This window comes from Acipenser ruthenus, chromosome 7 (assembly GCF_902713425.1).
Source record: "Acipenser ruthenus chromosome 7, fAciRut3.2 maternal haplotype, whole genome shotgun sequence".
Classification (NCBI taxonomy): Eukaryota; Metazoa; Chordata; class Actinopteri; order Acipenseriformes; family Acipenseridae; genus Acipenser; species Acipenser ruthenus.
In genome coordinates this window covers 67,126,367-67,148,794 of record NC_081195.1, presented here as the reverse complement: position 1 = coordinate 67,148,794, position 22,428 = coordinate 67,126,367, and the positions used below count along the sequence as shown (strand labels likewise).

At 44.5% G+C, this 22,428-nt stretch overlaps 1 protein-coding gene across 8 annotated transcripts in view; it reads right to left on the bottom strand.

Annotated features, from left to right (window-relative positions):
• Positions 1-22,428, bottom strand: part of grip1 (glutamate receptor interacting protein 1) — a 92,731-nt gene that overhangs the window by 31,865 nt on the left and 38,438 nt on the right. For all 8 annotated transcript variants that reach the window (XM_059027675.1, XM_059027674.1, XM_059027677.1 and 5 more), the window contains exon 2: positions 16,925-17,005. In XM_059027675.1, coding sequence (XP_058883658.1) covers positions 16,925-17,005 — 81 coding nt within the window. The remainder of the gene's footprint in view (positions 1-16,924; positions 17,006-22,428) is intronic.

Sequence of the window (22,428 nt, the reverse complement as noted above, 5' to 3'; positions counted from 1 at the left end):
CTGTAAATCTGTGTAACTGAAGAATCCACAGAGAATACACAGCAAGGGGGTTAGGCCCTATAAATAAGAAGCAGAGTATTGGTAATCAAAGCAAAGGGAGACAGCTTTTATATTATCTTAGGTCTGTTGATCGATAAAACCACAAACTAAATGATTGAATAACGATGTTGAAGCAAATGTCCTGACTTTGGGGTTAGTTGGCTTGTCAATAAACAGACAGCCCTGCACTGAATGTTCTTGATACAGCAAATTGCTGAAACCGTGATCTGTGAGATGTCACAAACTTAGATCTCGCAGCTTTAAAGCAAAATGTAATCAATGCTTTTAAAATTAGGGTATTGCTTTCCAGAATTGAGAATCAACTATAAAAATCCTTAATTCTGCAAAATTCACTGCAGCTGGACCAAGACTAACCCTTTCAGCACTACAGACAGTTCAGGAAAGAAACTATTCCATTAGTTATCTTGGGGTCAAGTTGCTTAGCGTTTAACTAGTGCTCTACAGGCAAACTGTCCTGTACTGTACATTAAAAGTAAATCCAGTAGTTGCCATCCACAAAATACTCATCAGCTGCTCACGTCAACCAGTTAAAAACACAATTGAGCTAAACAATCAGATGAAATTTATATGTGCTTTTTATTAAAGTTGAAACCATTGGTTTACACAGTAATCTGGTGGTAATAAACGGTTGTAAACTGTTACCTGCAATTAAACTCATCTGCTGTAATCATTTGTGCATGGCAAATTAAACCCCCCACTGTACTGTACAGCATTCTCCTTCCCTGGATCTGTTCCGTCATGCACATGTATTACATGCATCGGCCAGAACTTTAAAACAAGCAATCCAAAGTATAAGGTAAAACTGACAAGAAACGAAGGGGTGGGTTTGATCAACCAAGCCATAGCAGGGCAGCAGTGTGGAGTAGTGGTTAGGGCTCTGGACTCTTGACTGGAGGGTCGTGGGTTCAATCCCCGGTGGGGACACTGCTGCTGTACCCTTGAGCAAGGTACTTTACCTAGATTGCTCCAGTAAAAACCCAACTGTATAAATGGGTAATTGTATGTACAAATAATGTGATATCTTGTAACAATTGTAAGTCGCCCTGGATAAGGGCGTCAGCTAAGAAATAAATAATAATAATAATAATAGCAGACTCATGTTACACATCTAGGGAACCCACCTGCACAGCATCTACCACCTATACTTAGGGATACTCCCAGGAAACCCAGGGGTATGTGGTTGATGCAAATCAGAGGCAATTCCTCAGTGCTTTAAAATTGTACAGTTTGATAAATATACTGCTTAGTCAAGTAAGCAAACATTCTGGCCGAAGCATCTACTTGACTTACATACATTTGTATGTGCAGGCATCCCCCCAGCTGGGGAGGATTCAAACATTCAAACACACTTTTTAAAAGGAATACATGCCAAACTGTTTTGTATACTGCAGGTTTAATTAGAAACGTAATGCAAATCCACTAAATCATTTTCAATGACTGTCACAAAGACGGCCGGAGTGGGTGGTGTCAGACCAGAATCAGGAAGTAACACACAGAGAGATGGGGTTTTTGGTAAAGCTGAGCGCGTGATTGCGCTCAGCATTTAATAACGGAACAGAAAATAAAAGGTTTGCAACAACAAAAACACAGGACACGGCACTTGCGCCAAAATAAACAGACATACAAAACGACTAAACACGAAACAGACGGTGCAGGACAGACGAACAAACACGGTGAGCAGATTTAACTATTACTATTACTATTATTATTACTTTACTTCACCTCCCTCTCCAAACCCGTTCTCCACTCACCGAACACCTAACCCTGAGTGCAAGAAATGTGCGTCTATATATACTATTGTGCTGGGATTCAATTACTAATTAATTATTCACTTTAATCCCAGCACGTGAATTAATTCTGTGCAACCCCGTGCTCACATATTACATTTAACCAGCACGTGAAGTGATTTGTGCTCTCCTCGTGCCTAAATACAAATCTACACTTTAAATACACGTGAAACACAGACCCGTTTATATCCCGTGTACCAATCTATACACCAACATTTACACACGCAACATACACAAATGCACACAGGGACGGGGCACATTGCCACATATACCCCCCCTTGTGCGCAGCACACATGGCCTCAACGGCCACCTCCCCCCTTAAAAATCCAGCAGTCCAGGACAAAGTCTCGGGCTGGGAAGGGAGGCTTCCAGGGGCCCACAGGTGGCAATGTTGCCAGTAGCCAGGCTGCTACTGGCCATGCTGTCAGCAGACGTGCTGACAGCTCCCAGACTGACTCCTTCAGCAGGGGCAGTCCTGGCAGCGGAAAGGCTGCTTGGGGGATGGTCTCCTGACCTCCCCTCTTCTTCGTAGCCGGCAGCTCCCTCTTCCGGGGCTCCGGCCACAGTCTCTTCTGCAGCACAAGTGCTGCAGTGGGAGCAGGTCTCCGGACCTCCCCCACGATCTCCGGCAGCGAAACTGCTGCAGTGGGAGCAGGTCTCCGGACCTCCCCCACGATCTCCGGCAGCGAAACTGCTGCTGGGGTTGGTGGTCTCCAGACCTCCTCCCCCTTCTTCGTGGCCGACAGCTCCCCTTTCTGGGGCTCCGGCCACCGTACTCCCCGTGGTGGAAGTACGGGAAGCAGAGACAGCTCCTGCTGTTCTGCTTCTGGCGGTGGTGGAGGCAGAGGCAGCTCCTGCTCCTCTGCTCCTGGAAGTGGCAGAGGCAGCTCCTGCTCCTCTGCTCCTTCCGGTGGTGGTGGCGGAGGCAGAGGCAGCTCCTGCTCCTCTGCTCCTTGCGGTGGTGGTGGCGGAGGCAGAGGCAGCTCCTCTGCTCCTGGCGGTGGTGGAGGCAGAGGCAGCTCCAGCTCCTCTGCTCCTGGTGGAGGTGGAACCAGCAGGTATTCACCCTCTGCTGGTGGAGGTGGGAGGGGCAAGCAGTCCTCCCACTGTGGTGAAGGTGGAACCAGCAGGTATTCACCCTCTGCTGGTGGAGGTGGGAGGGGCAAGCAGTCCTCCCACTGCGGTGGAGGTGGAACCAGCAGGCATTCACCCTCTGCTGGTGGAGGTGGGACCAGCAGGTATTCACCCTCTGCTGGCAGCTTGGGTCCTAGGGCTGTGGAAGCCCCGTCTTCCCTCTCTTCGGGCTGTGGACGCACCGACTCCTCCCTTTTGGGCTGTGGACGCCCCGACTCCTCCCTGTTGGGCTGTGGACGCACCGACTCCTCCCCGTTGGGCTGTGGACGCACCGACTCCTCCCCGTTGGGCTGTGGACGCACCGACTCCTCCCTTTTGGGCTGTGGACGTTCGGGCTCCTCCCACTCAGGCGTAGGACGTTCGGGCTCCTCCCACTCAGGCGTAGGACGTTCGGGCTCCTCCCACTCAGGCGTAGGACGTTCGGGCTCCTCCCACTCAGGCGTAGGACATTCGGGCTCCTCCCGCTTGGGCTGTGGACACTCAAGCTCCTCCCGCTTGGGCTGTGGAGGCAAAACCAGCAGGAATTCTTCCTCTGCTGGTGGAGACGGGGACAGCAGGCATTCTTCCTCTGCTGGTGGGACTGCTACCTGGGCTGCTGTTCCACTTATAATTGCCTCCAGGTAGCTGAGGACCAAACCCACACCTTCCTCCCAGGTGCTTACGGTCTGCTCCCTTGCATAAGCCTCCCATCGCTCCCTATCCATAAACTCCAGGAACTGGACGACTACTGGGATAGACTGGGCCTCCAGCCCAGCATTTTCCAGCATCCAGTCCCGCATTTTGATGGCGTCTTCTGCCATTTTTTTTTTTTTATTTTATATATTTTTTTTTAAATCCAAAACTGCGGTTCCTGCTCTGGCCTGAGTCCTGGAGGCGCTGTCGATCCCACGCAGGACACCACGTGTCACAAAGACGGCCGGAGTGGGTGGTGTCAGACCAGAATCAGGAAGTAACACACAGAGAGATGGGGTTTTTGGTAAAGCTGAGCGCGTGATTGCGCTCAGCATTTAATAACGGAACAGAAAATAAAAGGTTTGCAACAACAAAAACACAGGACACGGCACTTGCGCCAAAATAAACAGACATACAAAACGACTAAACACGAAACAGACGGTGCAGGACAGACGAACAAACACGGTGAGCAGATTTAACTATTACTATTACTATTATTATTACTTTACTTCACCTCCCTCTCCAAACCCGTTCTCCACTCACCGAACACCTAACCCTGAGTGCAAGAAATGTGCGTCTATATATACTATTGTGCTGGGATTCAATTACTAATTAATTATTCACTTTAATCCCAGCACGTGAATTAATTCTGTGCAACCCCGTGCTCACATATTACATTTAACCAGCACGTGAAGTGATTTGTGCTCTCCTCGTGCCTAAATACAAATCTACACTTTAAATACACGTGAAACACAGACCCGTTTATATCCCGTGTACCAATCTATACACCAACATTTACACACGCAACATACACAAATGCACACAGGGACGGGGCACATTGCCACAATGACGCAGGAAGATGAGCCAACAACAATCAGACATTAACACACCTCTGTAAAAACAAACAAGATACTGAATGAGACCACGAGCCATTCGACCTGCTATCTGATCCATTTGAGCACCGCAAACAAAACGGCGAGGGTCAGCGGCGAGGGAATTGTGCCGGGTGGTGCTGAATCACACATCAAGAAGTTAACCTGCCTGTTAACATGTCTCTCAGGGAGCGTCGGAGTAACTATTCTTCTCAGAGACTTGCCAGTCTGAAAACGTGATTCAGGAGTTTCCCCCCCTTCACTACTGTACACTCTGTCCTCCTTTAATCAATCACGGGGCTCTTCCCTGGAGAATAATGCATGCATAATGAACTAACGGCAAGAGAAGTATGAAGGCAGATGCAATAACTTGCATGAGTCAACATGATATATTTAACTGAACATAATTAAGCACTCTAGCGAGAGGATAAAACTGTGCTGTTCGGTCCTATTGATGAAGCCAACTAGCTGCCGTCCCCAGTCAGGTGTAGAAAAGAAGCTTTTTTCCTAGGTAAAAGCTTTACTCAAGTCTGGGTGCACAGCTCCAAGCAGATAAAGCTTTCAGGATTCGAATGGATCGGTCACCTAGAACAACCCGACTGAGCCTCGGTAGAGACTGCAGGGAGATGCACAGGAGACTGAGCCTGGGTAGAGACTGCAGGTAGAGACTGCAGGGAGATGCACAGGAGACTGAGCCTGGGTAGAGACTGCAGGTAGAGACTGCAGGGAGATGCACAGGAGACTGAGCCTGGGTAGAGACTGCAGGTAGAGACTGCAGGGAGATGCACAGGAGACTGAGCCTGGGTAGAGACTGCAGGGAGATGCACAGGAGACTGAGCCTGGGTAGAGACTGCAGGGAGAGACTGCAGGGAGATGCACAGGAGACTGAGCCTGGGTAGAGACTGCAGGGAGATGCACAGGAGACTGAGCCTGGGTAAAGACTGCAGGTAGAGACTGCAGGGAGATGCACAGGAGACTGAGCCTGGATAGAGACTGCAGGTAGAGACTGCAGGGAGATGCACAGGAGACTGAGCCTGGATAGAGACTGCAGGGAGACGCACAGGAGACTGAGCCTGGGTAGAGACTGCAGGGATACGCACAGGAGACTGAGCCTGGGTAGAGACTGCAGGGAGACGCACAGGAGACTGAGCCTGGGTAGAGACTGCAGGGAGATGCACAGGAGACTGAGCCTGGGTAGAGACTGCAGGGAGACGCACAGGAGACTGATCCTGGGTAGAGACTGCAGGTAGAGACTGCAGGGAGATGCACAGGAGACTGAGCCTGGGTAGAGACTGCAGGGAGACGCACAGGAGACTGATCCTGGGTAGAGACTGCAGGTAGAGACTGCAGGGAGATGCACAGGAGACTGAGCCTGGGTAGAGACTGCAGGTAGAGACTGCAGGGAGATGCACAGGAGTCTGAGCCTGGGTAGAGACTGCAGGGAGATGCACAGGAGACTGAGCCTGGATAGAGACTGCAGGGAGATACACAGGAGACTGAGCCTGGGTAGAAACTGCAGGGAGACGCACAGGAGACTGAGCCTGGGTAGAGACTGCAGGGAGACGCACAGGAGACTGAGCCTGGGTAGAGACTGCAGGGAGACGCACAGGAGACTGAGCCTGGGTAGAGACTGCAGGGAGACGCACAGGAGACTGAGCCTGGGTAGAGACTGCAGGGAGACGCACAGGAGACTGAGCCTGGGTAGAGACTGCAGGGAGACGCACAGGAGGCTGATCCTGGGTAGAGACTGCAGGGAGATGCACAGGAGACTGAGCCTGGATAGAGACTGCAGGTAGAGACTGCAGGGAGATGCACAGGAGACTGAGCCTGGGTAGAGACTGCAGGGAGATGCACAGGAGACTGAGCCTGGATAGAGACTGCAGGGAGATACACAGGAGACTGAGCCTGGGTAGAGACTGCAGGGAGACGCACAGGAGACTGAGCCTGGGTAGAGACTGCAGGGAGACGCACAGGAGACTGAGCCTGGGTAGAGACTGCAGGTAGATACTGCAGGGAGATGCACAGGAGATTTTTCATATTTCTTCTGCTCAACAAAGTACAAGGTAAACAGTTTTCTGGTTTATGTTTCAAGTTTAAACCGAAGACGTTTAAAAAAAGTATTCCAGTGGAAATGTTTGTCATTGAATTTATTTAGTTCTGTACTAGGAGAAACTGGCTGCACGGGTATATTTCTTTTATTATTATAAAGAGAAAATAAATGTATATACTCTACAGTGCATGAAAATAAATATGTGGGCAGGGAGTTAAAATGATGGCTTAAAGCAAAGCAACATTTATTATTAATGTGGTCACATTTATCTAGGATTTCAACAGTTGGAACTCAATAAAAAGAACAGCAACACAAAACAAACCAAAGCTATTCTTTATACCAAAGTCCTCTTGAATACTGAGGGACTAAAAGCACTGACCGTGCTTGAGCAAGACTAAGATATTAGCGCCTGATTGATCACCACTGTGATGCACAGACTTCCCATTGGCTGAATGGACAATTAAAATCCAATGGTAGAGGCTATTGGCTTTGCAATGAAGAGGTTTCAACAGAAGGCCATGGAATCCCTCACCCCTCTGAGCAGTGTGTGTGATTGCCACGGGTGTGTATTTCTGTTCTTTATACAAACCACCATCAGGCTTTTATCAGAGGGATTTCACAATTTGGAAATTAGTATTGGAACAGTGAGATTGTTGGGCTTGGTAACCAATAAGTAGTACTGTGTTATTTCTAGATGTAAGAGTAACTTCATTGAACCAGTTATAAAAAAGTGAAATACTGTACACTTGTTATGACAAATAATTTGTTTTGACGAAAACATTGGTTTTCACGAAAACAAATAAAATGGTTTTGTACAAGGAGTGCACCGGCAACACAATCACTCTGAGGGACTTCATTTTGCAGCTAGCCCTGGAGCTAGGCAGAAACATTTTGATAAGAGACACGAAAGCCGGCTGGCAAATGCCCCTCAACCTTCAGCCAGCGCTGCGAACACTGGCACACGGAAAGACAATGCCAGGTTGATAAATGCAATAAAAACAGAACTTTTTATGTCTGCGCCCGTTGTGAAAAGGTAGGTCTGTGGCAAATGCACTTGTACAGTTGAAAAGCGTGTTTTCTGCGTAGATTGTACTCTGAACAGACAGACAGCCTTTGAACTCAGTTTCACTCAAGCGCTTTCACGTTGCATAAGTTATGTTAAGCTATATTTTTGTTTTATGCTATTTTTATAACTAGTTATTTATGTTTTATAATTTTATATGTGCATACAGCTTTTTACACCTGTTTACACAGAAGTTTATTGCGTAAAGTTTATTTTATTAGTTTTTCGTGTTTATGTATGTGTGCTCTTTTTGAAAAAAAAATAAGAAAAAAGTTTAATTTTCAATGTAAATTCAGTGTTTCTGCTCTGAAAATGTTATGTATGATGTTCATAAATAAAAATATGAAGTTGTATGCGATTGTTTGTTTTTCATTTTCATATCGAAGCAGTTTTAAAATGGAGCCGCACATCTTGCGGGTGCGACGGTTGTATGTAGTCGGAAATATCGGCGGTTCTAGTGTTAAAATAATTACTGAAATCCGAGATGTCGTTGTATTTATTTTTATTCCTCCCATCTGTTCAAACAGTGTGTCTGGTGTATCTTTTCAATGGCAATGTCCACAATATCAAAAATACAGATGCACTTTCTTTTGCATGTTCCAATACAATTAATGTATTTACTTAGCTTAACTTAGTGTGTAGTTCAAAGTTATAAATGGGGCTACTTCATTGGCGTAAGGATATTTAATAAAACTAATAATATTTTGCCCTAAACATGATGTATGCTTTTCATTCTTCAGATCCGCAGTTTGTCCTGGATTATAATGCTATAAAGCCCTTCAGACCATCCGTATACGTTCATGAATATATGGACTTATCGACTTCGTCTCAACAACACCCCGAGGCGTCTGTGTATTTGACGTATACGGACGGCCTGTCGGGTCGTATTGTATACATACACACATTATATACATACATACATACATACATACATACATACACACACACATATATATATATTATATATATATATATATATATATATATATATATATATATATATATATATATATATATATATACATACTATGTGATACAAGATCATCCAAATATGGAAATCTAGAAGTCATGCAATGTACAAAATGCATTTAGCTAAATTAAACGGGTAATACAGGCACTAAAACAGCTAATTGCTTTCCTTGGGGTCTATGCAAATTCAGCTGTGAGAAATGGTCTTTAATTCTGTGCAGTTGAGCATCGCTGCTCTAAAGCCATGCCTGACCTTTGGAGGGATTAGCCTGGTTTAAAAGCCGGGAGGGGGATTCTAGCACTGTAATTCCTCCAGACGAGCAGTCCCTGCCTAAAAGCACGGCTTCAGCTGTACACGCCAGTTCACACAATGTGGGCCGGTTTACATGAGCCAAGTATTATCACTGGCATTGCTCTACACTTGGCAGCTTTTAATAGCAATGCAACAGGCAAAACAGCAGACTGTCATGTAAATGCAACATTATAAATATTATTATAAGAAATAGTCCTATTTAAATATCCATATGGGATACTACACCGGCTGTCAAATGACAACTGGAGAAAAATACTATTTAGCACCTTCAAAAAGAGGGTGCGAACAGGGATGGATATTGAACTAATTTGAAATAAAATCCAATTCATAAGGGACTGTAAATGAAATGTTCAGATGTAGAAGGGAAAGTAGTAGTAGTCCTTAAAATAGTAGTACTTAAAATATTCTTAGGTGTACAGTCCCAAAGACTGTGTAAATGTACCAGAGGGCAGAGCTGGATATTCCATGTGTCCTCTTTCCAACTCATTCTGTAAGGGCTTCTTCATTTCCAATCAGTACCCGTTCCATTCCTCTGCTCATCACCCAGGCTGTGCAACTCATTCTGCGAGGGCTTCTTCATTTCCAATCAGTACCCGTTCCATTCCTCTGCTCATCACCCAGGCTGTGCAACTCATTCTGCTAGGGCTTCTTCATTTCCAATCAGTACCCGTTCCATTCCTCTGCTCATCACCCAGGCTGTGCAACTCATTCTGCTAGGGCTTCTTCATTTCCAATCAGTACCCGTTCCATTCCTCTGCTCATCACCCAGGCTGTGCAACTCATTCTGTAAGGGCTTCTTCATTTCCAGTCAGTACCCGTTCCATTCCTCTGCTCATCACCCAGGCTGTGCAACTCATTCTGCTAGGGCTTCTTCATTTCCAATCAGTACCCGTTCCATTCCTCTGCTCATCACCCAGGCTGTGCAACTCATTCTGCTAGGGCTTCTTCATTTCCAATCAGTACCCATTCCATTCCTCTGCTCATCACCCAGGCTGTGCAACTCATTCTGTAAGGGCTTCTTCATTTCCAATCAGTACCCGTTCCATTCCTCTGCTCATCACCCAGGCTGTGCAACTCATTCTGCTAGGGCTTCTTCATTTCCAATCAGTACCCGTTCCATTCCTCTGCTCATCACCCAGGCTGTGCAACTCATTCTGCGAGGGCTTCTTCATTTCCAATCAGTACCCGTTCCATTCCTCTGCTCATCACCCAGGCTGTGCAACTCATTCTGCGAGGGCTTCTTCATTTCCAATCAGTACCCGTTCCATTCCTCTGCTCATCACCCAGGCTGTGCAACTCATTCTGCTAGGGCTTCTTCATTTCCAATCAGTACCCATTCCATTCCTCTGCTCATCACCCAGGCTGTGCAACTCATTCTGCTAGGGCTTCTTCATTTCCAATCAGTACCCGTTCCATTCCTCTGCTCATCACCCAGGCTGTGCAACTCATTCTGCTAGGGCTTCTTCATTTCCAATCAGTACCCGTTCCATTCCTCTGCTCATCACCCAGGCTGTGCAACTCATTCTGCTAGGGCTTCTTCATTTCCAGTCAGTACCCGTTCCATTCCTCTGCTCATCACCCAGGCTGTGCAACTCAAGCTGCAAGCACTTCATTTTCCGGAGCTGCATATACAGTATACACCTAAAACCTTTCTATAGTTTGCAGGTAGCGGTACGGCAGTCAGCACTTCTGAGAATGACACATATCAATCCAGGTGACAAGAGCAAATACAAATGAGCACGTGTTGACTGGAGGTATCTCTTATAGTATAAGAGATGTAATCTCATGCAGTGGGTGAGAGCTTCTGGTTGCTCAAACTGTGGGGAAATGAAGTATCGTATAACAAGAGACACCCCACACATGACCTATTATGAAATCACAAAAACTCAGGAACTACAATTAAACATAGACGAGTTGTTTCTTTTAAATTCAGGTTTGTGACATTTAACAGTGGTTATTCATATGTGATTTAGAAATATGTGAAATAAAACCTGTAGACTTCATTAACCTCTTTCAAATACAGATTTGCAGAGGCAGTCTTTGTTCTTACGCACTGTGCCAAAATGGAGAAGTGCATGAAATCGCCAGGGAGCCCCAAGCTATGATTTGTTCAGCATCCTGAAACTTCAGCTCTGGCCTAAATCATTGTAGAGATGTTTCCATACAGTAAATCACTCTGCTGAGGTCTGTGGGTCTGGATATACTGGTGCTCGGGGCTAAGTGTTTTATTGGTTTATTCGTCAGGCTGGGTTTAAATCTAGCTAAATGAATTAGCTACTGTTAACCATGCCCTTGGTGGCCAGTGGTATCAACATGTGATGAATGTTGTTTTTTCATGATGATACAGGATGTATAAACCCGGCATTTTGTTGCAATGCTAACTTTTTCAGTACCCTTAAAGGTATTTTTTATAAACTGTTTAATCATCATTTATTACTGTTTCAGCACTCTTGTTTCACATTTTTCATGTTTATTAAGGTCACCAGCTTCTGTAAGTTTTATATCTGGGCTGGTTTGAATTGAGCAAGGTGGAAGTTCTGCAGTACGGCCAGTATATAAAGGAATGCCCTAGGGGAATGCAACATTAGCATGCAATGAGCATGCAATGGAACACAGCTAACAAACTCACTATTTCTGGTGGTGTGTTTTATACTAGCCTCACTGCAGAAATTCCACCTTGTGGAAACCTGGGATTATAATAGAAAAGTACATATACAGTAAATATATGCATGTTTTCAAATATTTGCATTGTGTTTGAATAGCATTGTTTACACATGAATATATGAGGTTAGGTGTCAATGTACTGAAAAGGTGTGGGCTGTGTCTATTCACTAAAGCCTGATGAAGGCCGTCTGTGGTATGGTATGGTATGGTGCTGCACCTCTATGATCTAGTGGTATGGTGCTGCACCTCTATGATCTAGTGGTATGGTGCTGCACCTCTATGATCTAGTGGTATGGTGCTGCACCTCTGTGATCTAGTGGTATGGTGCTGCACCTCTGTGATCTAGTGGTATGGTGCTGCACCTCTATGATCTAGTGGTATGGTGCTGCACCTCTGTGATCTAGTGGTATGGTGCTGCACCTCTGTGATCTAGTGGTATGGTGCTGCACCTCTATGATCTAGTGGTATGGTGCTGCACCTCTGTGATCTAGTGGTATGGTGCTGCACCTCTATGATCTAGTGGTATGGTGCTGCACCTCTATGATCTAGTGGTATGGTGCTGCACCTCTGTGATCTAGTGGTATGGTGCTGCACCTCTATGATCTAGTGGTATGGTGCTGCACCTCTGTGATCTAGTGGTATGGTGCTGCACCTCTATGATCTAGTGGTATGGTGCTGCACCTCTATGATCTAGTGGTATGGTGCTGCACCTCTGTGATCTAGTGGTATGGTGCTGCACCTCTATGATCTAGTGGTATGGTGCTGCACCTCTATGATCTAGTGGTATGGTGCTGCACCTCTACGATCTAGTGGTATGGTGCTGCACCTCTACGATCTAGTGGTATGGTGCTGCACCTCTACGATCTAGTGGTATGGTGCTGCACCTCTATGATCTAGTGGTATGGTGCTGCACCTCTATGATCTAGTGGTATGGTGCTGCACCTCTATGATCTAGTGGTATGGTGCTGCACCTCTGTGATCTAGTGGTATGGTGCTGCACCTCTATGATCTAGTGGTATGGTGCTGCACCTCTACGATCTAGTGGTATGGTGCTGCACCTCTACGATCTAGTGGTATGGTGCTGCACCTCTACGATCTAGTGGTATGGTGCTGCACCTCTATGATCTAGTGGTATGGTGCTGCACCTCTGTGATCTAGTGGTATGGTGCTGCACCTCTGTGATCTAGTGGTATGGTGCTGCACCTCTATGATCTAGTGGTATGGTGCTGCACCTCTATGATCTAGTGGTATGGTGCTGCACCTCTATGATCTAGTGGTATGGTGCTGCACCTCTATCTAGTGGTATGGTGCTGCACCTCTATGATCTAGTGGTATGGTGCTGCACCTCTATGATCTAGTGGTATGGTGCTGCACCTCTATTTTCATCGATTGTGAGCAGTTGGGATATTTGAGAAACTGGTTCCCAAGGTAGCACCCAGTAATGGAAATAATTATATTATAAAATAGTAAGTGTGCGATATTAGCTACATGATCCAGACTTTATTGTTCAGAAACCTCCCCATAGATAAAACTGGTGAATCTACTAAAAGTGTCTAACATCTATTGAAACAGTAATAATGGTGAATAAGGACACATCATATACTGATACAAAAATAAACACAATGCAAATTCAGAATGAATAATGCAATGTAGGTAATGCTTGAAGGATTAAAGTAATAAACATGAATAAAAAACCTATCATTCACTGTAGTTGTTTTTTTAAGGGGTATTTTTTGCACGTGACCACAGGAGGAATAGCTATTTCTATTTCTTTCCTTTAAAAACTCCTTATCCACACTACTTTAGCATTGTGCAAAGCATCATAATAAACTATTATAAAACGAGTAAGTGCCTCTATAGCCATGGTAGTTTGCTCTTTAACGAGACATTAACTTGACATTTTAATGTCGATCTCAATGCTACGCCTGGAACCGGATTCGACGAGTGTCTGAGCTGTGCAAGTTCAAGTGCTGCATTCAGGGAATAATCAGACTTTCACCCGAAGCAACACACTGTCCTTTACTACACTTCAGCTTTCTAATGACCTACATTTTAACACACAAGAGAGTCTTCAGGCACACCTTCAGGACAGTACAGTCACATAGCCGTAGACTATGCACCAGTTAGAAACAGAACATTACGAGCAGCACCTGATCTGCAGAAACAGAATATTACGAGCAGCACCTGATCTGCAGAAACAGAACATTACGAGAAGCATCTGATCTGCAGAAACAGAACATCACAAGCAGCACCTGATCTGCAGAAACAGAACATCACAAGCAGCACCTGATCTGCAGAAACAGAACATCACAAGCAGCACCTGATCTGCAGAAACAGAACATCACAAGCAGCACCTGATCTGCAGAAACAGAACATCACAAGCAGCACCTGATCTGCAGAAACAGAACATTACGAGCAGCACCTGATCTGTAGAAACAGAACATTACGAGCAGCACCTGATCTGCAGAAACAGAACATTACGAGCAGCACCTGATCTGCAGAAACAGAACATTACGAGCAGCACCTGATCTGCAGAAACAGAACATCACAAGCAGCACCTGATCTGCAGAAACAGAACATCACAAGCAGCACCTGATCTGCAGAAACAGAACATTACGAGCAGCACCTGATCTGCAGAAACAGAACATTACGAGCAGCACCTGATCTGCAGAAACAGAACATCACAAGCAGCACCTGATCTGCAGAAACAGAACATCACAAGCAGCACCTGATCTGCAGAAACAGAACATTACGAGCAGCACCTGATCTGCAGAAACAGAACATTACGAGCAGCACCTGATCTGCAGAAACAGAACATTACGAGCAGCACCTGATCTGCAGAAACAGAACATCACAAGCAGCACCTGATCTGCAGAAACAGAACATCACAAGCAGCACCTGATCTGCAGAAACAGAACATTACGAGAAGCATCTGATCTGCAGAAACAGAACATCACAAGCAGCACCTGATCTGCAGAAACAGAACATCACAAGCAGCACCTGATCTGCAGAAACAGAACATCACAAGCAGCACCTGATCTGCAGAAACAGAACATTACGAGCAGCACCTGATCTGCAGAAACAGAACATCACAAGCAGCACCTGATCTGCAGAAACAGAACATTACGAGCAGCACCTGATCTGCAGAAACAGAACATCACAAGCAGCACCTGATCTGCAGAAACAGAACATCACAAGCAGCACCTGATCTGCAGAAACAGAACATTACGAGCAGCACCTGATCTGCAGAAACAGAACATTACGAGCAGCACCTGATCTGTAGAAACAGAACATTACGAGAAGCATCTGATCTGCAGAAACAGAACATCACAAGCAGCACCTGATCTGCAGAAACAGAACATCACAAGCAGCACCTGATCTGCAGAAACAGAACATCACAAGCAGCACCTGATCTGCCGAGAAGGCAGCGCTGATGGGAAACTTGAAAAGGGCTCAATCATTTGAATGCAGTTATTTTAATTAACACAGAGAAGCTGAGCCATGTATCTAGATGTCACACACTGAGCAACTACACGGCAGGTCCGAAGTATTTGTATTTTCTTTTGTTTGTGAAAAGGTTAAGCGAGTGCCCCACATACATTTGCCTTTTTCTCTGTGATAGAAATGTGCATCTCAATGTTTCAACAAACAAACCTGCCCTTTTTATATTACCTACGTTCTTCTTCTTTAACTGGCTCTTTAAAAATGCATGATATGCCAGCAAATGCATTCACTAAGGTTAGAGAAACATGCCGTCTGAAGAGCTGCAGTGCACTTAACGGCACTCTTATGTTTTATGAATACGATTCGAAATGCTCTTATAAATAGCACACTCGTCTTAAAATACCTTTTAATTATTACTGAACATACTTATACACTGGTTTCTGGAGTTTACAATTTTATTTATTACTTTTACAATTACAGAAAACTAACAAGAGGATAAATATTAAAAGAACAATTCAAAATAAATGACCTCCCCCCCAAGACCAATCTACCTTTCCCCGGTGAAGGAATTATTAGCCGAAACGTCTGTCTGCTTAAAGTTGATTCTAGTTTAAACTCCAGTTACAGTGAAACACACTGCAGCAGCTTTTTTCTCTGAATAAGACTGCAATCATACTTACACGGCACAGCAGGAGTTGTAGAAGACACTGTCATATTAAAATCTACAAGTCAAGTTAACGTGTCTCTTAACCAGCCTTGGGTTCATTAGGATTAGAATTACAGTTATAGCAGAATTGTTTGCTGAAATTGCAGTTCCAATCACAATGCTATTTTGTTGAATTACTCTAAAAAGTAACTTAACAACTACACACGTTAACATGTTATTCTAAATAACCAAACAATAATCACAGGTACAAATACACAAACATACTACAAACTTATTTTACTCAAAAGAAATGGAGTCCCCAAAAGTGGTTGAAAATCCAATAATGATCGAATGACAAATAAATGTGTAATTGAAGTGGAATGGATCAATGATATGGTGTAATTACAAATTACGCAGGTGTGCCAATATTCAACCACAATTACAATTGCATTTTCATTGTAAATCGCATTTATTTAGGAACTGCACAATACAATTGTAATTGGATTGTAATCGCATTTAATTAGGAACTGCACAATACAATTGTAATTGACCCCTGGTCTGAACACCACCTCAGAAAGGAATCCTTTTATTATCATCCCCAAAACAACAGTGAATACGTAAACTTAACAGCCTTGGATTGAATTCATTTGTAAAGCACTTGTCAAAAGGAAATCCGCTGGCAGCCACCAGGAAAGGGGTATTTCTTTGGTTTTCTTTGTTAATTCCTTGCTCTCTGTGTGGTTTCTGTATAGCATCTGATTATTCACGCCAGCATAACTACAAGAGGAAAATCAACAACCCCTAACTCTGTCACTCTCCCTGGACTAGTGCTGGCGTACTCAAGCTTAGGGTTTTATTCACATCCCTAATAATTATGAGCGTCACTGTGTACTAGTATTTACCCTGCACAGAAATACATTCACAGGTGACTGAAGCCTGAATGTCAAACCAACCTGTTGAGAGAAACAGAAGGGGATTGAAGCCTCTGGCTAGCTTTGTGCAAATGCACACTGATGGAGCATGCAGATAAAGAGGAAACACATCCAGAATTCAGATAACTGCTTTTTTTTTTTTTTTGAGCGGATGAGGTTTAAACATATTGAAACAAGCAAATTAAAATATTAATGTTGTATAAACATTTTAGATCCGTTATGCACACGTAGCACAATCACGTGACGCATTTGGTAATGCTGCGAGATGTTTTGACCCGCAAGATTAATAAGAAGTTTGACAAAGTCCAAATGAAGTACCTGGGATGCTCTGCCTTCGAATAGCCAGTGCTCCCTCTGGTGGCTTCGAGGGGTTTGACGGTTTGGTATACGGTCCCTCATCTGAAAATAAAGAGAAAGCAAAGGGTTACCACTGAATTCACATCGTCGCGTAGCGGCAGGATTGGCAGGACTCCGTGATAACAATAAGAGATGTACCAGAGAGAAAGATCTGGCAGCAGCATCAGTCCTGACCAGATAATTAAGCAAACATCTGCAATTTATTATTGGAAAACTGAAGAGAAGATTACAAATTTAAAAAGGAGAGTAAACAGTGCAAATTTGGCACATAATGATAATAAGCTAGGTGACTTGAATATTGACAAGGACAAAGTACGAAATGCACAAACAAGCCAAGAACTAGTTGAGCACAGCGAAGTAGACAAGGGACTAGCAACCCAGGCAAGTACAGAGCCTTCTACCGAGGCTGAATCCAAGAGACTGGATAGAATTCAATTAATGAAGGTGGAGCAACACTGCGAGACACAAAGTGCTCATCATTTCAAGCAGCAACATGCAGCTGCCCACAAGCTGTACGATGATGGATCATCAGAAGAACAACCAAGCAGCACAGTGAGGTGCCAGAACCATGTTGATAGCCCCAGACCAGAGAAGCATCGGGTGCCACGTATCTATATCAGCATGGAGGGGCGAGAGGTCACTTTCAGAGGAGTGTGCTGCATTACTGCACTGCCTAAAGCAACAGCGAGGGAAAACAACACGGACACCTATTACTTCCAATCTGAGTGGAGCAGATTTTCATGGGTTTCTCTGTAATGAGCAGCAGTCATCTTATTATAAACAAAGCTACAGCAGGTGGCAAGCGCTTGCTCACTTCTTCACCCTCTGACAGCAGGCTATTTATCATTTGTTCACCGCACAGCATGCTTACGAAAATGTTTTTAAAAAGAGACAATTTACTTAATTCCTTGGCTCATTAACAGTAGATTCTCAGGCAATTCAAGTCAAACTGCTCCTTAAGCACAGTCATTTCCAAGCAATAGCTGATGAGATACAGGGAGGATTTCAAATATATATCATCTGCTGACCTTCCAAAAAATCACCTATCCCTATTTTCATTCCAGGTTTTACTATGATCTTTTTGCTAAGCAATAATAATAATGAGCCACAGTGTATCAGGTGCTTATTAAACCAGGAATGGATTCAACTGCTATGCAATGGGAGTCGTATTTCCATCCCTGTGGTACACACATATATCTCCTATGTACTGTGTTCCTGATCTAGTATACCGAGGGAGACAGTGAGAGAACAAACATATAAGAAGTATTAAAAAAACACATTAGAAAACAACAGGCAACAAGGAGCAAGAGTATTATAGCTACAACTCAAATACCAGCTCACCCCTCACATACAATGTGATTGAAATGGGTGCCACCAGTCTGAATTAGAACTAAAAGTGAAAGGCTTTGCATCCCTGTACTAATGCATCAAGCCTCACGGTGATCCTGAACAGGCTCTTTGATTGAATCACATGCCAGGGAGAACACTGTCCGTGCTGAGCACAATCAGACTTATTTCTTTTTTTCCCCCTGTATCTTTTGCATGACAATGCTGTTGTTACTCCCTTAGCAACATTACCTGCATCAAACCTGGAATACAGCCAGCTCCGATCCAGGAACACAGGACAGAAGATGCATTGCCTTTCGGAGTGTGCTGTCAGCAAACTTAATAACACTCATCACCCAGTGTGGGCTGAAACAACTTTAGGACTGAAACATACAACGTGTGGCAGAGCGACAGCCCGCATCCAATTCAGAGACAGAGACACTGCATTATCACTAATCATTAAACACTCCACCTACTTCCTGGTGCTCAATGAGGGACTCGCAAGCATGCTTTCCTGATCGCAGCTTCATTCAATAACAACCATAAATGGACAAAATCAAAGTTGGTCATGAATAATAAAACAGACCTTGAATGTTTGTACTCATGCTAATATTCCTGCATACACAGACACACGGCGTCCTATATCCCTCACTAATGATTTTCATCTGCTCATTAAACAGGGCGCGGACCCTGCTGTAGTTTGTACAGCCAGGGCAGGGTAGTGACTCCTGATCCCCGCACAGCTGGTGATGCCTCAGCTCTCCCACAGTGCTACTGTGACAGGCGGAAAAGCACATTCACATTCCACCTCTTCAAAACCAAGCGAAATTCCACAAGCACAGCCCTCCCCTCCCCTTCTCATATACAGTAAAGCAAATCACAGCAGACTACTTGAACAGGTGCAGCAAAAGTGTCCCATGCCTGTCAAAAAACACAGCATCACTTATTTCAAGAATCAGTTATACTTACCAACTTCACCACGAAAAACATGACTTGTGCCACATAGGAATGCCATAATAGATCCCCTAGCAGGCTAGGCTTAGCTGCTGCTTGTCTACTCGATGGCAGCTCACAGGGAGTACAAGACCATTCAGAAACCAGCCCCTGAGCTCCTATCTTATTCCCAGCTGTCCTGCTGAATCTTCACAGATTATAGTTTTGTCTCTCGCCCGACCGCAGAAAGCTAGCTACCGTAGCTCAAAAACACATCCTTTTACTGCAACTAGCCTGGGAAACCCTTTCAGCCGAGTGGACGAGTGTTTTTTAATTTAGCTTATATGGTAAGCAGGAAGGCATTTGGCAGTCGCTCTGCATTTTCATGGTTGCATTTGAACACGCTCCTGCCCCCCCCTCCCTGCCCCGATCCATCAGACAGCGATTCATGCAGAGGGGGGTTAGGAGCAGTGGAATTCCAGTCAGTGCAGTATTACCGATCAGCTGACCGGGCAGCTGGCATTTACACAGCCTGCTACTACAGAGCCAAGTCATGAAGCCAGGCCATTCAACACGAGGTGTATGCAATGCTCAAACACAACACGTACACATGTGTACCAGGTCAATTCATTCACAAAAACAGAAAGAAAAACAAAAAAACATCATTCCCTACAGCATGCATCCCTAGACTAGCAGCACTGCCTGAGCAGTGCAGTGTCCTGAAAGTGCACTGATGCAGAGCTGTCAGTTCATACAATGCCCAACCATGCACATCACATGTGGAAAAGAGGAGGGGAGGAACTTTCAATTAGGGCACACACTAGAGAAGAAAAGTTTATAGCAGCTCTCTCCTGCATTTATCTCATCATCACAGGAAGAATCCACCCCCGGCCCCGCCCCCAGTGTGTTGGGATTAAAAGCTCTTGAATTTTACATGCGCTGCCCTAGCCGGTATTCATGCAAAGTCACTTTCTGTCACACTGAGTCAAACACGCTTCCTGCCTTGTGAGGTGTGGGAGGCAAGAGAAGGCAAAGTGGAATGATGGGTGGGGGGGATGGGGGACAATCTAGTTCAGCTCTTTCTTTGTTCCTATTTTTTTTCTTCATTGCAGCAATGAAACTTCCATTCTGATCCTTAAGCAGACAATTAATGTACATTTTCACTGCCAAACAGAACATACAGTACACTTACAAAACAACTAAGTTCATAGTGGTTCCCCATCACTCCATGAAGTGAACTTTGTATTGCTTTTCTAACCCTGCAATGCGAAAAGCTACTTTAACTAGATTCCGTTTCCTGTCCAGCAAGACAATGTACTGATATGAAAAATTCTGGCTTGCGAGGCTGGATTTAAAATATAATATAGAGAGGTGGCTAAGCATTGCATCAGATATGGTACTGAAATGGGCATTACAGGGTTAAAGAAATGTAGGATTATGTTCATCAGGGAGGGCAGGACAATCATTGGAACAGCACAGTGCTCATCAAGTACTAGGTTCAGATCAGAATGTGGTTTGGGGCAGTGGAATCAAAGCCTAACTTAAGTTATTAGAACTAAATTTTACATGCTGCAAAATGTACTAGGGAAACGGGTAATAAATCTTTGAATAAAAATACAATGTTTTGAACAGCCCTAATAAAAGTTTCCCATAGTAAAAACATAGCATAGTGTAATAAAGCATAGTGAAAGAATGGTAAAGCACAGGTACAGCAAGCATTGCAAAGTCCAGTGAGGTATGGTAAAGCTTATTAAAAAACACGGCAAACCAGGTTAAATGCATTGGAAAAGCATGCTAAAACTGCACAAATATCATGCAAAACTACTTTTACAAGGGAGTTCCTATAGAATCTTTAATGTTGAAGTCTGCATTCTACAGCTGCTATCAGCATGCATTTAATTATGAGAAGAGCAATGCTGAATCGAGACAACCAGGGTTCTGATTATCAAGAGTCTGCTGTACCAAGAACAACTAGGAACCCTGATTATTATTATTATTATTATTATTATTATTATTATTATTATTATTATTATTATTATTATTTAAATGCTCTGTGACGTTTCAGATGTTGTAAAATTAATTCCCAACATACTGTACCAGTTTTAGAAATCTTAAAGTGCAGTGTGAGTTAGCAGTGCTAAATTTAATTGAGACTGGCATCTTTCTGTGATGGAGTACGTATTGCAATAAAAATAGCGCACATTTTTGCGTAAATACTGAACATATTCTCTTTGATGATGTCTGGGAAAGGCTGTGGACCGTGCTAATCTATTTACTTTATTCTTGTCTGGATTTACAGAAGGCTAATGTATGCTGTTTGGACATCACAGCAACATATTCCAGAACATATTCCACCACGAGTGCAATTAGAAGCTAAACATGTGCTGTATACTGCACTTTAAATGTGCTTGGATTGTAAAATAAGCACCCACAGATTGAAATTCACAGCTGGACACATCATTAACCAGTCCAGGCACATTCATACACAAGCCTCATAATGTCAGTACCTGAAAGACATAAGGGTTAATGTGTCTAATATCTAATTGATCAGAAGTGTGCCACTGGCAATGCTGCTCAGCGAGGTAGAATTTGGATCTACAGGTAAGCGTTAAGGTTAAAACGTGAAAGGCTGAATGTCCAGGTATAAAATTGTGAGTTTATGGGATTATAGCCCAATGCAATCTGAAACGTCTAGTGGAGGCTGGGAGTGTAGCCCAGAAGCTAGAGGAGGCTGGGAGTGTAGCCCAGAAGCTAGAGGAGGCTGGGAGTGTAGCCCAGAAGCTAGAGGAGGCTGGGAGTGTAGCCCAGAAGCTAGAGGAGGCTGGGAGTGTAGCCCAGAAGCTAGAGGAGGCTGGGAGTGTAGCCCAGAAGCTAGAGGAGGCTCGGAGTGTAGCCCAGAAGCTAGAGGAGGCTGGGAGTGTAGCCCAGAAGCTAGAGGAGGCTGGGAGTGTAGCCCAGAAGCTAGAGGAGGCTGGGAGTGTAGCCCAGAAGCTGGAGGAGGCTGGGAGTGTAGCCCAGAAGCTAGAGGAGGCTCGGAGTGTAGCCCAGAAGCTAGAGGAGGCTGGAAGTGTAGCCCAGAAGCTAGAGGAGGCTCGGAGTGTAGCCCAGAAGCTAGAGGAGGCTCGGAGTGTAGCCCAGAAGCTAGAGGAGGCTGGGAGTGTAGCCCAGAAGCTAGAGGAGGCTCGGAGTGTAGCCCAGAAGCTAGA